This window comes from Aspergillus campestris, assembly GCF_002847485.1.
Source record: "Aspergillus campestris IBT 28561 chromosome Unknown P168scaffold_1, whole genome shotgun sequence".
Taxonomy (NCBI): Eukaryota; Fungi; Ascomycota; class Eurotiomycetes; order Eurotiales; family Aspergillaceae; genus Aspergillus; species Aspergillus campestris.
The window spans coordinates 4,579,391-4,599,530 of NW_020194336.1; the positions used below are offsets into that span (position 1 = coordinate 4,579,391).

The window sequence follows — 20,140 nt, forward strand, 5'->3', positions numbered from 1 at the left end:
TGATCGTTGGACCGGCTCCAGGCTTACATTGTCGATAGATAACCCGAGCCAGGTAGCCGTACTGATCCGCCTATTTAAAAGATATGCATCTATTGCACAATGCGGAGAACGGAGCACATCATCGTGAAGAGCCTACCTCTGAAACTTGGGAGCGGGGAAGAGGAGTGAAATCAGCGAGTAGCAGCTGCATCTTGTCTCAAGGACATGGCTATCAGTGCAATATGAGGTGTGATAGACGGTAAGAGGATCACCCGGCTTGTCGCTTTTCTTAACTTCTTGTCGAGAGATAAGGGGCTATTTTTTGCTGTACTGTATCGTGTGCAGGGGATTATATGTCGGATATATGGAGCGTTTCGATACTCGATATCCATAAGATTGTGGCTGTCTCAGGGATCAATACACACTACACCCATACAAATCCGCGACACGCGATCAACCCAGTCTCTGTCAATATCCAAGATTATTGTTATTGAATAGACTACACTCACCATGCCAGCTGCTGATACGAGTCCCATCATCGGAGGCGCAGAGCAATCTCGTCCACGTATTTCACAACCGCTCGAATACTCAGGCAGCCTCGATCCGTACACATACTCTGATCTAACTCCAGTCATTGGAAGAGAGTATTCGGGACTTCAGATTGTGGAAATCTTGAAAGATGAAAGCTGTGACCAGATCATCAAAGACCTTGCCGTCACCAGTGAGCAGAGTCCTTCTTTCTTCATAACACAAGTCCCACCCGAGAATATATACCAACGTGATATCCAGTATCAAGCCGAGGCGTCGTCTTCCTTCGCAATCAGGACATCACCCCCCAGCAGATGCGCGAGTTCGCGGAGAAACTCACCACAGTAGCCGGATGTGTAAGTCCTTTCACCGCGGTCCCAACAGCCCAGTTGAACCTCACGAAAAATACATCCACTAAACAAACAAACAGCCCCCTCCTCAACCCTCCATGTCCACCCCCTCACAGAAGAAGGTAGCGAACTAGGTGACCAAATCAGCGTCATTAGTAGCGAGAAGCAAAAGACCGGCGGCGGGCTAACCCACCAGCTCAGCGACTCCAGCCGCCTCGCCTCAGCAGCCTGGCACACCGACATCAGCTTCGAACGCGTGCCCTCCGATTACTCCATGCTCAAGATTCACACCCTGCCCCCGACGGGCGGCGACACTCTCTGGGCCTCCGGCTACGAAGTGTACGACCGGCTGTCACCGGGGATGGCTTCGTTTCTGGAGACGCTGACGGCGACGCACGATGGGAGCTTCTTCCATGATGAAGCAAGGAGGTTGGGTAACCCGTTGCGGGTGGGTGTTAGGGGCTCGCCGCTTAATTGTGGGGAAGAGCTTAGTGCGGTGCATCCTGTTGTTAGGACTAACCGTATGTCTTCCTTGCTTTCCTCTCTGTCTGCTTCTTCGGCACTTTTGTTCTTGAATGATTGCATAGGCTAACTAGACAAAGCTGTCACGGGCTGGAAATCAGTATACGTCAACAAGGGCTTCACGAAACGGATCAACGGGGTGACCAAAGACGAGTCCGACATGCTGCTCCACTACCTATTCAACGTATGTTTAAGCATTCCTTGAATCACTCCAGTATATATGTAATTAATACTGACAATAAACAGCTCGTGACCCAAAACCACGACGCCCAGGTCCGCTTCAAGTGGAACCGAAACGACATGGCCATCTGGGATAACCGCTCCACCTGGCACTGCGCCACGTATGATTATGCGGAGGCGCGCGCCGGTGACCGCGTGTGTAGCATTGGTGAAGCGCCGTATTTGGATCTGACGTCGAAGTCGAGGAGGGAGGCTTTGATGGTATGATACATTGAGAGTGTGGAAGCTGCTATTGGAGAGTTATGAAGAGGAGAGGAAGTGTTATATAGATATATATATAATCCATGCGTTGATACGGGCATGTTTTTGGTAGAAGCCTTTCATCTATCCTGATTGAGGGCATGCCATTGTCTAGCATTGATCACTGCAAATGTTCACCCTCTTAGGTCTCTTCTCTTCAATCGGATAGCATGATCGAGACGTGGAGTTTATGGCAAAGCAAACACTATGAATCTATGGCATGAATATTGCCCAGGTGGGCGTAGTAAGGCTATGTATACCTTGTGATTAGTATTCCAATACAAGAGACAAGAGTTTTAGTAGTGGCAACCTTAATATGATCAGTTTACTCGAGGGGGGTTGACTCTGGATGTGGACGGTTTTTGTATAGCGACACCCCTATTATTGACCGAGTCCAAGAGTATGGCATGATCCGGATATTGGCGGGGTAATAATTGGTAAATTACTAGTAAACTTACGCCATCTTATCAGATTGGGCTAAGCGAGGCACCGGGTGATGTCGGATACTTTTACTTGTTAATAATCGTCTACGGACGTGGTGGGGGGGGGGTGTTTATTTACTAGTAGATATTCCCAGCTGGAAGAGAAATCGAGTCTCAATGAAATATTCCTTTCTTTTCGTCCACCTGAGATTGAAGCCGTCTTCCCTGGTTGAAATAGCTGATTTTATCAGATCCGAACTTAAACCGGAGTTATCTGATTTAGACCATGCCTCTTGTTGATAGTCACTACTGAACTAAGTGTTGGGTTTCTATTGATGACTTAAATAATTATTAATTTCGTTCTATTTCAAATTTCATCGTTCATACTAGGGCTGCTGGTCCTTCACCATCAATTTGAACGGGATAAGCCTTCTCTACAAGTGACATATACATATAAATAAATCGAGAGCCTTCTGGTAGCTAGTGAAGCCCCCGAGTATATCTAATGATTACCATAAGAAAATTATCAACCGTCAGTCATGGAAACTACAACACTTGGAGGCATTTTTGGAGGCGGGGCATGAATTCTTTGGCGGATGCGGCATTTACACGTATCGCTTATTGAGATCATCTCGTGGCGTGGGAGGGCCAAGGAAAAGAAATGAAAGCGCCTGAGCCCACCCGGGATGATCGCCTCAATCGGATAGAGTCCCATTTAGGGATAATTCCGTGGTGTTGTGGAGATACAAATTCCATTTCAACACATTACATTACACGCCTTACGTCTTGCCAAGATAGTTACAAACAGAGACTGATAATTCCTTTACTCTTTCTCTTTCTCTCTCTCTTTCTGTCTGTTCTCTTTTCTTGTTCAATTCTTGGCTTTGGTAATATATATAATCTTATCAGATCACAAACACATCTTGAAATCCCATCGAATGAGTCAATAAACAACAACCGACACCGGCTTAAACCCGGTGGGGCTCGGAGATTTCTGCCACGAGAGAAAATTGAACAATGCTTGGCGGGCCGCATCTGATTAGATGTCCGTCTAATCTGATTGTATTTTGCTTTTTTGCATCGTCATCTTGGTACCTAAGGAATTTGCTTGTAATGCTACTCATGAGATAGTAGCACTGCTCATGATTATTAACTTCACAGTGCATCTACAGTAACTTAAACAGGGTTCAAAACAATCGGAGCATACAAGCGACAGTAATCTACACCAACCCGATTATCCCACAACAAATTGTAATGTCGTCGCTTGCTGCCGCCCTCGTTGGCTTGGCGCCGGAAAGAGGGATAGAGATGCCCACCGCTTCGCTCGTACGGAGGATATGGTATGCCGATCATGGCCGTCGCTGGGAGGACTGAGTGGCTCGCTAAAAATATCTCCACCTGCAATGGGTCTCATGCTTTTTATCTGATTTTTACGTTATTTTGGGAGACCTACTTCCCATCGCGGTTGACCAGCTGAAACCAGTATCGATTGCCATGGAGTGTTTTTGCACTTGAAAAGCTGGAAAGTGTGTGATATACTTCGCTTGTTTGTCTGTTGTTGGAAGATATACTACCTAGTACCTACTTTAAACTTAGGTGAAACTCACGCCCAACCAGTGTGGCTGTATCTCGCAACGGCCACGAAGATAACGGATTTTTCGACTTGATTTGAGTGTCAGATCACAAGAATTCTTGGTACGTTCTTGTAATTCTGTAGCTCTTACTTCGGAACCGCATATATGGGACAAAACCCACTGTTCGCTTTACCGCGCAATAATGGCATTGGCCAAAAGCTAAGTCCCACGCATGATGCAAGCCCATCGGCACTACTGCACTGTAACATCAGGTAAAGCGCTAGCCAGTATCGATCTGGGCGGTGGACTGTATACCCGCCGGAACAGCCCCGAAGTCGGTCTCGTCTCCTCAGCCCAATGCTAAGGTTTCCCCCAATCCAATGCCCTTCAAGGGATCATTTTACATTTCTTGGTAGAGTGTTTCTCCCCCCGGGCAATCCCACGGTATTGCTGGTCATGAGAGGACCATTGGAATAGCTGGCTCATTTGTCACTTCTGCTCTCCACTACGGATCAGATAATGCGCGTCTGTGGGGCTTCCATTTGGGTGTTATCGATCAGCACTGGGAGATACAAGTATGGCAGACCGGTAACAAGACTGCGAGCTCTATCGTCCGGGCATGAAAAGCAAATTCAGACCAATCAATACTTTGACGTTGATGGGCCGTGGCATGCGGTCTCCTAGGGCATTGCGGTGCATTGATCCAGTTACGTAGCTTGCTGTTGTCGGCGAGATCAAGCACGAGGTACGGATAGTAGGTCCTCGAAGATATTCTCCAATCGATCTAGGAACAGAAACGAAAAATTAGGATTGTGCAACCCGTTCCTGACTAGCCTTGGTAGATGGACCCGTATCATACGCTAGGAATCCTCATTATTATCATCGTACATACCGAACAATACAGGGTGGATCTAATCAGATGATCTAATCAGATAAGTGTGCCGAAGACCGGAGAAACCACGAGACCGACATCACGTTTTCCCCTCTCCCTCTTGCCTTGCCTGACTCTTTCTCTCCGTTGTGCATCGCATCCAGATATCGTGTCTGCCACGCAGTACAGTAAGGCTGATTTCTGCCAAGCACGGATCTTCCTATTCCCTTCCCAGGAACTGTTCCTGTCCATCGTAATGACCACCGCTCTTATGACTACCGCGGTAGTCAACGCTTGACCCCCATCGACTGACCCCACTTCACCACTCACACCACCAACCATGTCACTTCGGGCCCTCGCGGGGTCCACCTCAAATGACGCTCAATGGATCTCACTTAGTGTGTGAAGCTGCAGAACGGCATTTTGGGGGGGTTGTGGGTTTTGTATTTTGTATTTTGTATTTTTTGACCCTTCTTTTGCCGTTCCTGTTATTTTTCTTGTGCCTTGGGATTTTGTTTTCTTTTTTTTCTCTTTTATATAATTACCTTTTCCTCCCTGAATCCATCGTGTCAGTAACGACGTCCACTCTTTATACACGCGCCCCAGTGTTAGGATCGTGCCCCTGGCAATTGTGTTCGCAGGTGCGTAGCCGCTTTGATCCCTACCGCTAAAACCATGGCAGGCGCAATCTTAAACCACGAGGAGCATGAAAGCCCCGCGCATGCTTCCCCTCAACCTAATGGCCACCACACTCCTATCGCTATGGAGGCTTTTCCCGTCACCAAAATCCCCGCTTTAGATACGATCGATCCCTACGCTGTCGCGAGACCTGCATGTGATGCGGTTGCGGAGAGTCCTCGGATAGAGCTTTCCTGCAGTCGCGCAGCGACGGAGCTCATCGACGACCTCGTCCAAGGCTACGCGCGCTTTATTTCGAACTTCACCGGTCTGGAGGACGTCGCCTTTGGCATCTTGCGCCGCGCGACATGGCAGTCCGCGTCGAGCCCTGCCACCGCGGTCATTTCGGCTTCGGTGTTCTGGTCCGAGGAGCTGCAGGCGGGGGAGTCGAATAACTGCCAAGTGCGCGAAATTAACCAGCAAGATTATAACAAGGACGAGATACAGTTCTCACTGGAACTCGGATTGGATGCCGAACCTGAAAATGGCGAGCATCAAATCTGCGCCAGTGGACGCGAAATTGTCAGTCTCCTCCCCCTCCCCGGCAGTGCGGGGTGCGGTAGGGAGCGATACTTACGAGTCATGACGAGTCAACAGGTCTTCACGCTTCACGCCGATGCCGTTGCGAACAATAACGCTCTCCAAATTGGCTTCTCCTACCCAAAGCCACTGATCCCCGACCCGGCTGTGAATCAACTCCTGAACACACTTGCGACTCATCTGGCCCATTCCTCCCCCTCTCTCAACCTTGTCGCATCCACGCCCGACCTTTCGATTGTTAATTTCCCACCATCTATGATACCCCCCACGAGAGAAACAACGGAAGACGTGGAATCAACGAGCTCGCGACAGCCGTCCCTCCTCCACGCCGCTTTCGAGGGCTGGGCCCGCAGAAAGCCTAATGCGATCGCACTCGACTTTGTACATTCTTTACCCTCTGCGACAGACTCGGCAGAGCACAGCGTTCTAACATACGCCGCCCTTAACGTAGCAGCTTCGAATCTGGCTGCGCACATCAGAGCTCAGTTGTCGATGGACGGCCAGGTGCCTGAGTATGGACGGATTATCCCCGTTTATATGTCCACGTCCCCCGAGCTTTACATCTCATATCTCGCCATCCTGAAGGCGGGCTGTGCATTTTCGCCTATTCCCCAGGATGCGCCGGAGCAACGGGTCCGGGAAATCCTTGAGGACATCAACTCCCCCGTCATACTTGGCAATGTTTCCGAGCCCGCCGCTGGTCCATGGCGCCCGATCGATAGCCAAGATGCAGCCACCGGCCATGTTTGGATTGATGTGGCGGCAGTCTCCAGGTGGAAGGAGATGCGCGGCGATGCTGTCTTGGTGGAAACGATCGAACCTCCCGAACCACTGGATATACATGAAGACCAAGTTGCCTATCTGCTATTTACGAGTGGCTCCACCGGAAAGCCCAAGGGTGTCCAAATCCATCATCTTGCTGCCACCTGTTCCATCGAGTCTCATGCGACTGCAATTCCCCTGCCAGGGGATTCGATTGGTGATTTCCGCTGGTTCCAATTTGCATCCCCCACATTCGATCCGTCCCTCATGGAGATCTTCGTCACTTTGAGTAGCGGTGCTACTCTTTGTTCCGCGTATCGACACCTGACTCTGACGGATTTGGAAGCCACGGTCAACGAAGCAAAGGCGACGGTGATGATGGCGACTCCGAGTTTGGCCGCTCTGCTGCGGCCGTCTCACCTGACTACTCTCCAGTCCCTGTGGACGATGGGTGAGAAACTTAATCGAACGGTCATTGAAAACTTCTCTCCAAAATCAGAAGCCAGCGCCCCTGGTTCCGCTCCAGAACCAGCCAGGATGTTGGTGAACGCCTATGGCCCGACCGAAGGTGCCATTAACTGTACTTTCCTGGCGCCTTTTGAATATTCCACGCGTGGTTCCATCATCGGCGAAGCTTTGCCCACGTGTGCAATGTTGGTCCTCGACCCTAACAGCCACCTGCCTAAAGCAGTTCCTGCCGGTCTCGCTGGTGAATTGGCGATCGCTGGCCCCCAGGTTGGCAAAGGCTACCTTAACCGTCCCAAAGAGACGGCCAAGTCCTTCGTTTACAGTCCAGAATTCGGACCTGTTTACCGCACGGGCGACATGGCGCGCATCGTTTGGGATGAATCCGGCTCTCAAGTCATTGAATTCCTTGGTCGCATAACGTCCGACCAGGTGAAGATCAGTGGTCGCCGTGTCGAGCTTGGTGAAATTGAATCAGTCCTTGCGACCGTTGGTGCTATCACAGAGGCCGTTGCGATCGTTTCTAAGCGCGAGAATGACGTCCAGGGGAGCGAACAAATTATCGCGTGTCTCGTGGCCAACGGATTAAGCGAGACGCAAAAACAAGAGCTGATCCACCAAGCGCATCAAACCACCCATCAGCACCTTTCGTCGTACATGTGCCCATCCGTGTACACATTTGTCGACGCTTTGCCCCGATCTAGCTCTGGAAAGGTAGATCGCAAAGCTATTGCGGACCAATCACAGGACCCGGAGGCATATGGCGTGAAAATTTACCCCACATCAAAATCCGCACTCTCCAATGGTGCGCAGTCCGAATGGGAAACGCCAGAAGACGAGGAAACGAATTCGGCGCAGCAGCTTGTGATTCGCCTGATCGCCGACACGGTCGAGGAGGACGTAACTGCGATTAGGCCCGAATCGGACCTCTATTCGCTCGGTCTTGATAGTCTTGGCGCCATGCGGTTCCTGCAGAATCTGAGAGACAATGCCATTGAAAGCTTGTCTGTAGGTGACGTTTTGCAAGCTGGGACTCCCAAGGGCCTGGTTGCCACTATCCATAAGCAAAACCAAATGAATGGGAGCGTGGCTTCTGGCGAGGCGGCCCGTCTGCAGACCTTGCAGGAGAGCCTTGCCTGTTTTAGCGACAGGAACCGTTTGACATGCGCGGAGCGGCTTGGTGTAACGCCGGAGAATATCCAGAATGTCTTGCCGACGACAGCCACGCAGTCAGGTATGTTGACTAGCTTCCTGCGCAGCTCGGCCAATAGCGCATTCACCACCCGATCGTACATATACCATTCCGTCTTTCCCCTTGAATCTGGTGTCGATGTCGGGCGCCTTCAGCAGGCCTGGGACACTGTCGTCGCAAGCTATGACTCTTTCCGAACGGTCTTCTCCTGGATTGATGATGACTTGGCCCCGTTTGCGCAGTGCATCTTAGTTCCGGGCGCAAACTCTAAGCCAAACTGGGATGTATACACCGCAGAGCATTCTGAGGAAGAATCTCTGCGAGAGGCCTGTCGGAGTGCTGAGGAAACTATCCGTTTAACAGCGCCCCCATGGAAACTGTCTCTGGTCACATCTCCCGAAAGGTCTGCAATTGTATTGAGCATGTTCCACGGTATCTTTGACGGAGGCTCACTGCAACTCCTCCTTGAAGATGTCTCATCGGTCTATGATGGGCGGCCGTTGGGAAAGCGAACCTCGCTGGAATACACAGTCAAGCACCATTTCGGGGCCGATCATGAAGCCACAGCGGAGTTCTGGAAGAGTCAATTAGAAGGCCATATACCTGTCGCTTTTCCTACCGTCACACCAAACCGTCCCCCTTCCCTCAAAACGAGCGATCGCGTGGAAACAACAGCCCGCATCAGCTATGACAGCTTGAAGAAACAGTCAAAGAGCATCGGCTCGACCCCGCTTGCCGTACTCCAAGCAGCTTGGGCATCGGTCTTGCTGGCCTACAGTGGAACCCCTGACCAAGACGTGGTTTTGGGTAGTGTTGTTTCCGGTCGACTTGACGCTGAGTCGGAAGTCTGTATTGGCCCGACCTTCAACATCATCCCCGTTCGACTTGCTCTCAATCAGGTTGCGAAAGACGCCCCAGGATCGTGGACCAACAGGTCCGTCGCTCGCCACTTGACGTCTCTGAATGCCAAAACCATCTCTCACTTGCAGCCCCGTCTCGGGGCAGTCGCAACTGCAGATGGTCGACTCCCATATGACACACTCCTGATCTATCAAGACTTCAACGCCGGCTCTAGGGCTAGCGGACTCTGGAGCTCAATTGACCACCCACCCATGGCGAACGAGTTCGCAGTCATGATTGAAGTATGGCCCGAAGCTGACTCGTCCCTGACTCTCCGGGCCACTTTCAACGATACCCATCTTGATCACCACGCTGCGGAGATCATGCTCAAGCAGATGTCCGATATTGTTGATTACTTCCTCGAGCAACCAGAAGCGAACTTCCATGATGCTTCTTCGCAGACGCAAATCGAGCTTAAGTCCTCCTTCAACCCCAATGCAGCCGTCGCTTCCGAAGCGCTGGAGGGCGCGTTGCTACACACCTGGTTTGAAGACCATGCTGAGACCCATCCTGACGACACTGCGCTGCTTTTCAAGGGCAATTTGGACGATGAAAATGACCCCAGTAACATCTCGTGGACCTACGGACAGCTCAATGCCATGTCCGATGACCTCGCAGAGCATCTTCTGCAAATTTCCGGTCCTCTGATCAACAGCCCGCTTCCGATCTGCATCGACAAGAGTCCGGTCATGTACGTTGCCATCCTTGGTATCCTCAAAGCTGGTGGTGCCTGGTGTCCAATCGACACATTCTCCCCGTCGCAACGCCGCCACGACCTTATTGTCCGAACGGAATCGAAATTCCTGCTCGTATCAAGCCAAGATAGCCCCCAACCAGAAGATGCCGTCCCGACTGGCGTGGAGATGGTGGATGTCAGTCGGTTCTGTGATGAGAACGCCGCAAAGAACTCTCAGAAGCGAAGCAGTACCAAACACCGGAGCAACCCAGATTCTATGGCATACTTGATCTGGACCAGTGGTACCACCGGTGCTCCGAAGGGTGTGCCAATTACGCACGCTGCTGGTGTTTCGTGCATGAAATCTCTCCACAAGGACATTCCTACGGACGTCCAAGAAGGTGCTGTGAGGTGTATGCAGTTCTCACAATACACCTTTGATGTATCGATCCAGGATTTCTTCTACACCTGGGGAATCGGTGGTGTTCTGATCTCTGCTTCGAGGGAAATCATGCTCGGTTCGTACGCCAAACTGGCCAATGTGACCAAGGCAACCCACGCACATCTTACGCCAGCATTTGCCGCCAACGTTCCGAGAAAGGCCTGTGAGACGCTCAAGGTGATTACCATGATTGGTGAAAAGCTGACCCAGCCTGTGGCTGATGATTGGGGTACTGATATGCGAGCTTTCAACACCTACGGCCCAGCCGAGGTTACCATCGTTTCAACCATCAGGGAGTTCGGCAATGAGCACAAGGCTATCAAGAGTGCAAATATCGGATGGCCCATGGACACCGTCTCCGTGTTCGTGACTAAGAACCAGCGCATGGTGATGAAGAACGCCGTGGGCGAATTGGCGCTGGGTGGTCCGCAAATCTCCCCGGGCTACCTCAAGCAGGAGGACGTCACCAAGGCAAAATATGTTTGGAACGATGAGGCATCGCAGGTTGTGTATTACACGGGAGATCTGGTGAGGATGCTCAGTGATGGTTCGCTGGAATATATCAATCGCGTTGATGATCAGATCAAGATCGGGGGTATCCGCGTCGAGCTCAGTGAGATCACATTCGCCCTCAACGACTGCCACCCTCTTGTCGAAAACATCGAGACTATGGTTCTGAATCGTCCTGACAGACCTGTCCAAGTCGTCGTCGCGTTCTTGTCTGCTCCTGGCGCTGTTACAGCTGAAGACGATGAAGAGGAGCTGTCGCTGGTCAACGATACCGCCCTTAAAATTGCCAGGGCCACCAGGGACAAGGCACTGGATTCGCTGCCGAGCCACATGATACCCTCCGTGTATATCGTGGTAAAGAACATCCCAAGAACGCAATCCGCCAAGACCGACCGTCGAGCCCTCCAGCAGGCATACACTACCATCGATATCGAAACGTGGGATAGCCGGCTCAATCCGGAAAACCTTGCTGCTGAAGAGTCATTTGATGTTGATGCCGCCGACGCTGCTACTGCTTACAAGATTGTGGACATCGTCGCGACTCTCACTAACATCGAACCGTCGGTTATCGCTCCCTCCACTAGGCTCCGCAGTCTTGGTCTCGACTCCCTCCGTGCGATTCGACTTACCGGAAAGCTGAAGGACAATGGGTTCCCGCTATCTGTTGTTGAAGTCCTCAACTGCGTTACCGTCCAGGACTTGGTGAAGCTTGCTGCTTGCTCTTCTGGCGCTGAAGACGCCACAGTCACTAAGTTCGACCTGAATGAGTTCAACATCTCCTGGCATGGAGTGGCGTCAGAGAAGGTGCACGATGAGTTTACCACCGTCCGAGCAACAACTCTCCAGGAAAGTTTGATTAGTGAGACAATGGGGACATACGACATGTACTGGAGCAACCAGTTCTTTTCTCTGGATCAGTCGGTGGATCTCTCTCGACTAAGACAGGCCTGGATCGCTGCTTGTCAGAATACGGAGGCATTGAGAACTGGTTTCATTCCCGTGGCTGAGCTCGACAGTCGCAAGGCCCAAGATGACTTGGACTTTGCCATCCTACAGCTCATCTACAAGTTGCCGAACCTGGACTGGGAAGAGCACACATGTACCGGGCAAGATTGGACAGCTGTCCGTGATCAGAGAATCAAGGAGATCATGACCAAGCACCAGAACAACTACTTCCGCAACCCACCGTGGGGAGTTACCGTGTTCGACAAGGGGGATGAAAGACTCATGGTCTTGACTCTCCATCATGCTATTCACGACGAGCCTTCACTCCGATTTATCATGGAGAACGTACAAGCAGCTTATACCTCCAAGCCGCCTGCAAGACGTCAACTCAGCGATGCCCTCTCTATCCTTCTCCCGACAGAGACTCAAAGCCGGGATACCCGGGCGTTCTGGAAAGCTGAGCTGGAGAAGTTCTCGGGTCTCGATGTCCCTGTGTGGCCTGACCTTACCGGGAAAAGGGTGCAGCCCGATGCCGTGCAGGAATACAAGCTTATGGTAGAGGAGATCCCGCTCTCAGTCTCTTCTTCGAGACTCCAATCTGTTGCAGCGTCGCTGGGAGTATCTTCCGTGGCGTCGATTATTAAGGCCGCGTGGGCCTACGTTTCTTTAAGCTACCTGGGTCTTCCAGCGACAGTGTTTGCTGAAACCCTTTCCGATCGTGTCTTGCACTCGGACCTTGAAGACGGCGTCGGGCCTTTGATTTCGGTGGTCCCGGTTCCGTTCCATCCAGAGGGAAGTGTGCAGGAAGTTCTCGCGGAGCAGCAGCGATTGTCGAGTCAGACATGGAAACATCGACATATTCATGCTCGAGATGTTAGAAAGACGCTCCAGCGTCCACGTGGGGAGCCCCTGTACCCGGCCGTCTTCAACTTTCAAGTCATCAGCGAGCAGACCCAGCAGTCAAGCCAACCTACCATGTGGCGTGAAATAGAGGATCTGATCGGCCTGCATGTCGAACATCCTATGGCTTTGAACGTCTTTCAGCACACAAATGATGCCATTGTGGTTGAAGCATGGTCAGATAGCCGCATCATGAGTCGTGACCAGCTGGCTGTCTTCGTGCGCCAGGTTGACAGCCTTGTCAGCTCGATGTTGCAGCATCCCGAGAAGCCTCTCAACGAGCTCGTCAACTATGTTCCCCAGTCGCTGCGTTCTCTCTCTAGCCGTCCCGTCAGCGATGAGGTCAAAAATTCTGTTCACTCGTCTCCGACTCACTGGCTGGAGCACTATGCCAAGGAGCAGCCAGAATGGGTCGCTTTGGAGGTCGCGAGTAGGATCAGCCCCGAGGGTATTGAAAAGGAGACAATGACTTATAGAGAGTTGAACGAGCAAGCGAATCGTGTCGCCGCCTTCATTGCTTCGCAAGGACATCGCAACAGGACAATTGCTATCTGTTCTGGGAGGAATGTTCCGTCGTACCATGTGATCGTCGGTATATTCAAGTCTGGCAACTGCTATCTTCCGATCGACGAAAATCTGCCCGCCGATCGGAAAGCTTTCTTAGTCGAAGACGGAGACTGTCCTATGCTGTTCACTGAAAACCCATTCATGGATTCGTTCAATGGCACTCCTGAAAGCTGTCGTACCATCCTCATTGACGGTCCGGAGTTCCCTCAGCTGTTGGAAACCATGTCGCCCGAAACCCAAGATTACCAGTCGCATCCTGATGACAACTCATATCTCCTATTCACGTCCGGATCGACTGGTAAACCCAAGGGTGTTATGGTTACCCGAGGAAACCTCTCGTCTTTCATTGAGTCCTTCTCTGAGTTCTGCTGCCGAGTTGCCCCAGCCACGCTGAAACTGGGCGGTACCGGCAAATATCTCGCCCAAGCCAACAGAGCATTCGATCCCCATCTTCTGGAGATGCTGTTCCCGTGGCGTCATGGAATGGCGACCGCTACTGCGCCCCGGCCAATGATCCTCGACGATTTGCAAACAACGCTCTCCAAATGGGAAATCACGCATGCAAGCTTTGTGCCGTCGCTCGTGGACCAAGCTAGCCTCTCCCCTGAAAACTGTCCGAAGTTGAAGTTCATGACTGTTGGTGGTGAAAAGATCTCCAAGCGGGTCTTGGATACGTGGGCTGTCAATCCGTACACTTCGCTTGTGAATGCATACGGCCCAACTGAGGTGACTATCGGTTGCACATTCGCGCACGTTGGAAAGGACACCAATTTGCGAAACATTGGACCGCCGTTGCCCGCTTGTGTCTGTCATGTTCTCATCCCTGGTACACTTGACTACGCTCTCAGGGGCCAGACCGGAGAACTGTGTTTCTCTGGTGATATCGTTGCCAAGGGGTATCTCAACAGACCTGATGCAGGTGGCTTCACTCCAGGGCCCAATGGTGAGAAAATGTATCGGACAGGTGATATTGGACGTTTGATGGTGGACGACTCTGTTGAATATCTTGGCCGCGGCGATGATCAGACCAAGATCCGTGGTCAGAGATTGGAACTCGGTGAGGTCTCTGAGGTCCTTCGTTCCGCGTCGTCTATCGGTGTGGACGTCGTAACGACAGTCGCGAAGCACCCCGGTCTTGCGCGAGTGCAGCTTATCTCATTCATCGCGCGAAGTGGCACTCGTCAACGCGAAAAGGGCGAAAAGGTGGCCATTGTTCAATCGGACTTTGCAACTCTGGGCAAAGATCTTCAGACCATTTGCCAGAAGAAGCTTCCGGGGTACATGGTCCCAGAGATCGTTCTGCCCATCACGTATATTCCATTGGCTCCTCTGTCAGGGAAGGCCAATGTCAAAGATCTCCATGCCCTATTCGCGGAGCTTCCTCTCCAGACTGTCCTTCTTGGAAACAGCTCGTCTAATACTGGCGACGATGCTCTTAGTCGCCCTCTGACTTCCGATGAAAGCGCCGTGGTCCAGGAGATTTGCAAGGTGGTTTCGACCGACGCGTCTGCTTACAGCCCAATGACGAATATTTTCGAGATGGGCGTGGACAGTCTCAGCGCTATCGGCCTTTCTATTAAGCTGAGGAGGATTGGCTATGCCGCTACTGTTGCTCTCGTCATGAGCAACCCCATTGTTGAGCAACTGGCACGTCTTCCCCGGAGCTCGTCTTCCACTACCGACACGGCTTCATCGAAACTGCGGCAGATCGTACAGGAAATGGATTCTCAATACTGGGAAAATGCCCCGGCTGGCGTCGATCTATCCGCTGTTTCCTCCGTCCGCCCTTGCCTGCCGCTTCAGGAGGGCTTGGTTGCTCGGTCCATGAACAACGATGGCGACAACCTATACGTCAACCATGTCGTTTTGAAGCTTGGAGAACACGTTGATGCAAAGCAATTGAAGTCTGCCTGGCAAACAGTCGCTATGGACAATGAAATCATGAGAACCGCATTTGCTCCTCTCGACAAGCAAATGGCCCAGGTCGTCTTCTCTGCAGACTCGCACCAGATCCGCTGGACGGAGGAGACTTACCACAGCCTGGAAGAGGCACTTGAAAAAACAAATAATCAGCAGGCGAACGTCTCGCGCGATATCCTCTCTTCCATTACCCAGACGCCTCCAGTCCGGTTCCAATTGGCAAGATCTTCGGAAACCGAACAACCTCTGGCTCTCTTCATCTCTATCCACCACGCCCTCTACGACGGTGAATCGTTCTCGATGCTGATGGAAGATGTAGCGGCGCGGTACGCACAGGAATCGGCCCCTGAGAGAGGCTCGCCGTCGGCCTTCATCGAATACGTCCATTCCCAAGATCAATCAAAGGCACAGCAACATTGGGTGCAGCACCTTGCCGATTGCCGCCCAACAACTTTCCGGGACGATTTCAACATCATGGAACTTCCCAAGACTGCTACTAAGCTTCTTAGCACCAAACTCTCTGGACTAGAACGTCGTTCGGCAAGCCTCCACACAACAGTGCCGAATTTGATGCAAGCAGTCTTTGCCCTTTTACTCGCCGATACGGTTGGTGTTTCTGATGTGACCTACGGATTAGTCCTCTCTGGCCGAGCTGTTTCGGTTCCTGGAGCTGAGTCCGTACTTCTCCCGTGTATCACCACTATCCCTGGACGACTGAACACCAGCGATCTTGACACTGTAAATGAAATCGTTGGAGCTGTTCAAAAGTCGACCGTCAAATCCCTCGATTTCCAGCATACTTCACTGAGACATATTCAGCGCTGGTTGAGATCTGAGACACCTCTATTTGACTGTCTGTTCTCTTACATTCGCTCCACTGCGCCTCCTAACCATAAACTGTGGAGTGAACTGGACAGCCACATGCCGGCTGAGTATCCACTAGCGGTTGAGGTTGAAGCCAACCACGACAAGGACATCGTTTCTCTCAACTGTCTCTTCTCTTCTGCTTTCGGCGCTGTGCATGACGGGGAGGAATTCATCGAGAAGATGGATACTGTTCTATCGAGCGTCGTGTCTGGGGAAAGTCTCTCGTTGGATAGCTTCAATCTCTCCCAATCAAAAGCGTCTGCTTCTCGGTCTTCCGCAATCAAGTGGGACGAGACGACCTGGTCCGACACAGAAGAAAAGATCCGTGATTTAACCGCAGATTTCTGCGGCTTGGCTGCGAAGGATGTGTCCAAGGGAGCTTCATTCTTGAGCCTGGGTGTCGATTCCGTGACCGCCATTCAGTTTGCGCGCAGGCTGCGCGAAGCAGGTCTTGAGGCATCATCATCTGATGTCATGCGCTTTTCGTGTGTCGGCGCACTTGCCAAGCATATTGATGAAGCTCCTATACAGAAGCCTCAAACCAATGGCGTCGTGGAGTCCAGTGTGACCAACATCCCGGTTGATGTTTATCAGAAGCATGTGCGTCTTCTCAGTGGCAACGATTCTGTCGTCGCCATGTTCGAAAGCACCCCGCTTCAATCAGGCATGATCACACAGACCATTGCCTCTGCCGGTCAAGTCTATGTCTATCCTCATCCGATCAGACTTGCTGCATCCACCGACCCCGGCAAGCTCAAAGCTGCCCTTCTCCAAGTGATCGAGGCAAATGACATATTGCGTACCTCTTTCCACTTGATCGAGGAACTTGGTACATCCTGGATCGGTGCTGTTCACTCAAACCCACCTTTCGAGTGGAAGGAGATCGAACTTCCCTCTAGTGTCGATGTCCTCAAGGAGGTCTCCTCCCTTTACTCGTTTGGCGAGGAGTCGTCCTTCCAGGTTCCCCCTATTCGATCAACTTTGGTCAGCCAGCCAGAAGGAAGACTTCTCGTTGTTACTTTGCACCACGCCCTGTACGACGGTGCCTCTATTCCGTTCTTCTTCGAGGATCTTGCCAACTTGTATAACGGCGAAACTCCAGTGGACAGACCCCCCTTCTCCCAGACTGTGCAGCACGTTCTCAGCGGACAAGAAGAATCCTGCGAGTTTTGGGTCAACAAGCTCCGCGGATACGAAGTCGTGGAGATGCCGGAACTTCCCGCTACTGAGGCGTCAGACAAGATGCTACTCTCGGAGTATCGTGTTGACCTCGACTTGGCGTCAATTGTCGAGACCTGCAAGAAAATGGAAGTCACTGTTCAAAGCGTGTCTCTTTTGGCATATGCCAAGGTGCTTGGTCGTCTGATTGGCAAGCGCGATGTTGTGTTCGGACAGGTTTTGGCTGGTCGCTCGTTGCCGACACCTGAGGCTGAACGCACTCTTGGTCCATTGTTCAACACGGTCGCTCACAGGGTCACTTTTGAGCCCAAGTTCCTGAGCAACAAGGCAATGGCCCGCAGCCTGCAGGAGATGACGAATGATGCCCAAATCTACCAACACGCTCCTCTGCGCACTGTTCAAAACTCTCTGCGACAGAGCGGCGATCTCAAATCTGCGTCGCTGTTCGATACTCTGTTCGTTTTCCAGAAGAGTGCCGATTTTGCTGGCAGCATCCTCGAGGAGCAGAAGATCTGGACGCCGTATGAGTCGGAAGATTACGCCGCCCAGGCTGAGTACAAGCTCAACGTTGAAGTTGACCATGCTCGCGATGGTATCGTTGTTCGAGCCACGTGCAACGGCCTGTACCTGTCGCAGGATGCACTCAATGAATTCATGGGCGAATTTGGCGCCGTTTTCAGGGACATCGTTGACACCCCCGCGAGGTGTGCTACGACATTCCCTGAGCAACTTAGGGAGCTGCCTCTTAGATTGTCACAAGGACAACCCCAGGACCAGGAGCTTGATACATCTGATGCACCAGCTCAGGAGTCTGTTGTCCACGCTGTCCTTGCGGATGTGTCTGGTCTTCCCCTTGACAAGATCAAACCGAATACTAGCATCTTTAGCATTGGGTTGGACTCTTTGTCGGCAATTCGCATTGCCTCTATATGCCGATCCAAGGGTCTGAAAGCGAGTGTGGCGGACATTCTCCAAGGAAACACTTTGCGCGGCATTAGCCAGCGTATCAAACCCATGCCTGCGCAGACTGTCACGCCCCAGGGGCCGCTTATCGAAAATTATACCGAAGTTGAAGAGGCGGTTCTTGAGAAACTGAACATCAAGAAAGAAGCGGTGGATACGATTTTGCCCTGTCTGGGTGGTCAATTCTTCCATCTGGTCGGCTGGTTGAAGTCTGGAAGGAGGCTACTCGAGCCTGCCTGGCCCTACTTCAGTAGTGAGCGTCTCGATAGCGCGAAGCTCGAGGATGCCTGGTTCAAACTTCGACAAAGGCACCCGGTGCTGCGGACATGCTTCGCGGCTACTTCTCCGAATGATGCAGTTCAAATCGTGATGAAACGCACGGCACGCGGCACGTCGACCTTCAAGGTGATCCAGTCCTCTTCTTCCATTGCAGAAGCCGCCAAGGCACAGGCGAAGGAAGAAGCTGCACGTCCATCTTCCCTGTATGTCCCTCCTGTTCGTCTGTGCCTGTTGAAAGCAAGCGATCGGGATGGAATCCTCATTATCGTCAATCACGCGGCCTACGATGCCTGGACAATGCCTATGTTCGTTTCAGAGCTTGTCAAGATTTACCGCGATGAGCCTTTGGAAGCCACTCCGGATTTCCGCTCCTTCGTGGACTACTCTGTGCGCTCCCTGCGCGATCTCGACGAGAAGGCATACTGGTCTTCTGTTGTCGACTCAGGTGTACCCACTGTGATCAAGAAGTCTCAGCCTACCAACGACGACGACCAGTCATCTCTCCTCTGTAGCGCCTGGGATACACTCAAGAGATTTTGGTATCCTGCTCCCACCGAACATACCAACAAGTCTGATCAGCTCTTCGTTGGAGCTTGGGAGAAGGTCAAGAACCTGTCTCAAATGGAGAGCGCGTGTCGGGCTGCAGGCCTGAGCCTCCAGACCGTGGTCCTCCTCGCTGTTGCTCGCTCTCTTGCCCGAATGACCGGGGTCGAGAGCCCTATCATGGGTCTATACCAGACCGGTCGATCGGCTTCATTCGCGGACATCGAGAAACTCTCCGGACCGTGTCTGAACGTGAATCCACTGGTGATCCCCAACGCCATCTCTGACCACAACGGCTCAGACCCCAGTCTGCTAGAGAAAGCACAAGCCGTGCAATCTTCTCTCGCCGAGCGCGTCTCCTTCGAACAGAGCTCCATCATGGACGTCCTCCGCTGGAACTCCACCAAGAACAACGGAGGCCCGCTCTTCAACGCCTGGGTCAACCTCCTCTGGATGCAAAACGGCGTCCCGTCCTCCGCCGACACCAACCCTGGCGCAGATACAGAAAAGGCCAACCAAGGAGACCTCTTCCTCCCCCTCCGCATCGGCGTGCCCACGGACTTTATCCCCGCGCAGCCGCTGCCAGGCGTGGAGTCCACTTCCGTGTCGGCGCTCGACACCTCCCTTCTGCCTGATGAGAACGTGTTCATTGATATCGGCCCTGACCCCAAGACTGACACCATTGGTTTTGGTATTCGTGTCGAAGGTGGCGTCCTGGATGAGAGTGAAGTCAATCAGATGGTGTCTGATGTTGGAATTGAGATTGAACGCATTGTGGATTCTTTGCGCTGAGCGTGAGTCTCTATGTGATATGAGAAGTTTGAGAAGCAAAACAAAAAAATAAAAAATAAAAAGGGGGAAGAAAAAAGGAAGAAGGATAGAAAACTGCACATATGTTTAAAGATTGCTTTTCTGTTGTATTTAGATTGTTTGCATTTTTGTATATATCTTGTTTGTTTCAATATGGAGTACATAAATTTCTGTTATGTTGCACTTATGCATTTTTGTTTAATAACTTTTCGTGTCCATCAAATGTTGACATACTTATATTCATATTCCACAACAATAGTCCTAGGTACCTATCAT

At 51.8% G+C, this 20,140-nt stretch overlaps 2 protein-coding genes across 2 annotated transcripts; both read left to right on the top strand.

The window, feature by feature from the left end:
- Positions 1-489: 489 nt before the first annotated feature.
- Positions 490-1,826, top strand: P168DRAFT_294923 (TauD/TfdA dioxygenase family protein; the record flags this gene model as incomplete). The annotated part of the gene is made up of 5 exons (XM_024837994.1): positions 490-700; positions 769-867; positions 938-1,378; positions 1,460-1,563; positions 1,626-1,826. The coding sequence occupies 5 exons, from the start codon at positions 490-492 to the stop codon at positions 1,824-1,826; spliced, it is 1,056 nt and encodes a 351-aa protein (XP_024697891.1).
- Positions 1,827-5,235: 3,409 nt separating this feature from the next.
- Positions 5,236-20,048, top strand: sidC (nonribosomal siderophore peptide synthase SidC). Its single transcript, XM_024841806.1, has 2 exons — positions 5,236-5,926; positions 6,002-20,048. The coding sequence occupies exons 1-2, from the start codon at positions 5,402-5,404 to the stop codon at positions 19,844-19,846; spliced, it is 14,370 nt and encodes a 4,789-aa protein (XP_024697892.1). The 5' UTR covers positions 5,236-5,401; the 3' UTR covers positions 19,847-20,048.
- Positions 20,049-20,140: the final 92 nt, after the last annotated feature.

What these genes read in the sequence shown, in the direction of transcription:
- sidC (XM_024841806.1), top strand. Translation starts at nt 5,402, where the DNA reads ATGGCAGGCGCAATCTTAAACCACGAGGAGCATGAAAGCCCCGCGCAT. An exon ending in GCGCCAGTGGACGCGAAATT is followed by an intron (nt 5,927 to 6,001) that starts GTCAGTCTCCTC and finishes ACGAGTCAACAG; the next exon opens with GTCTTCACGCTTCACGCCGA.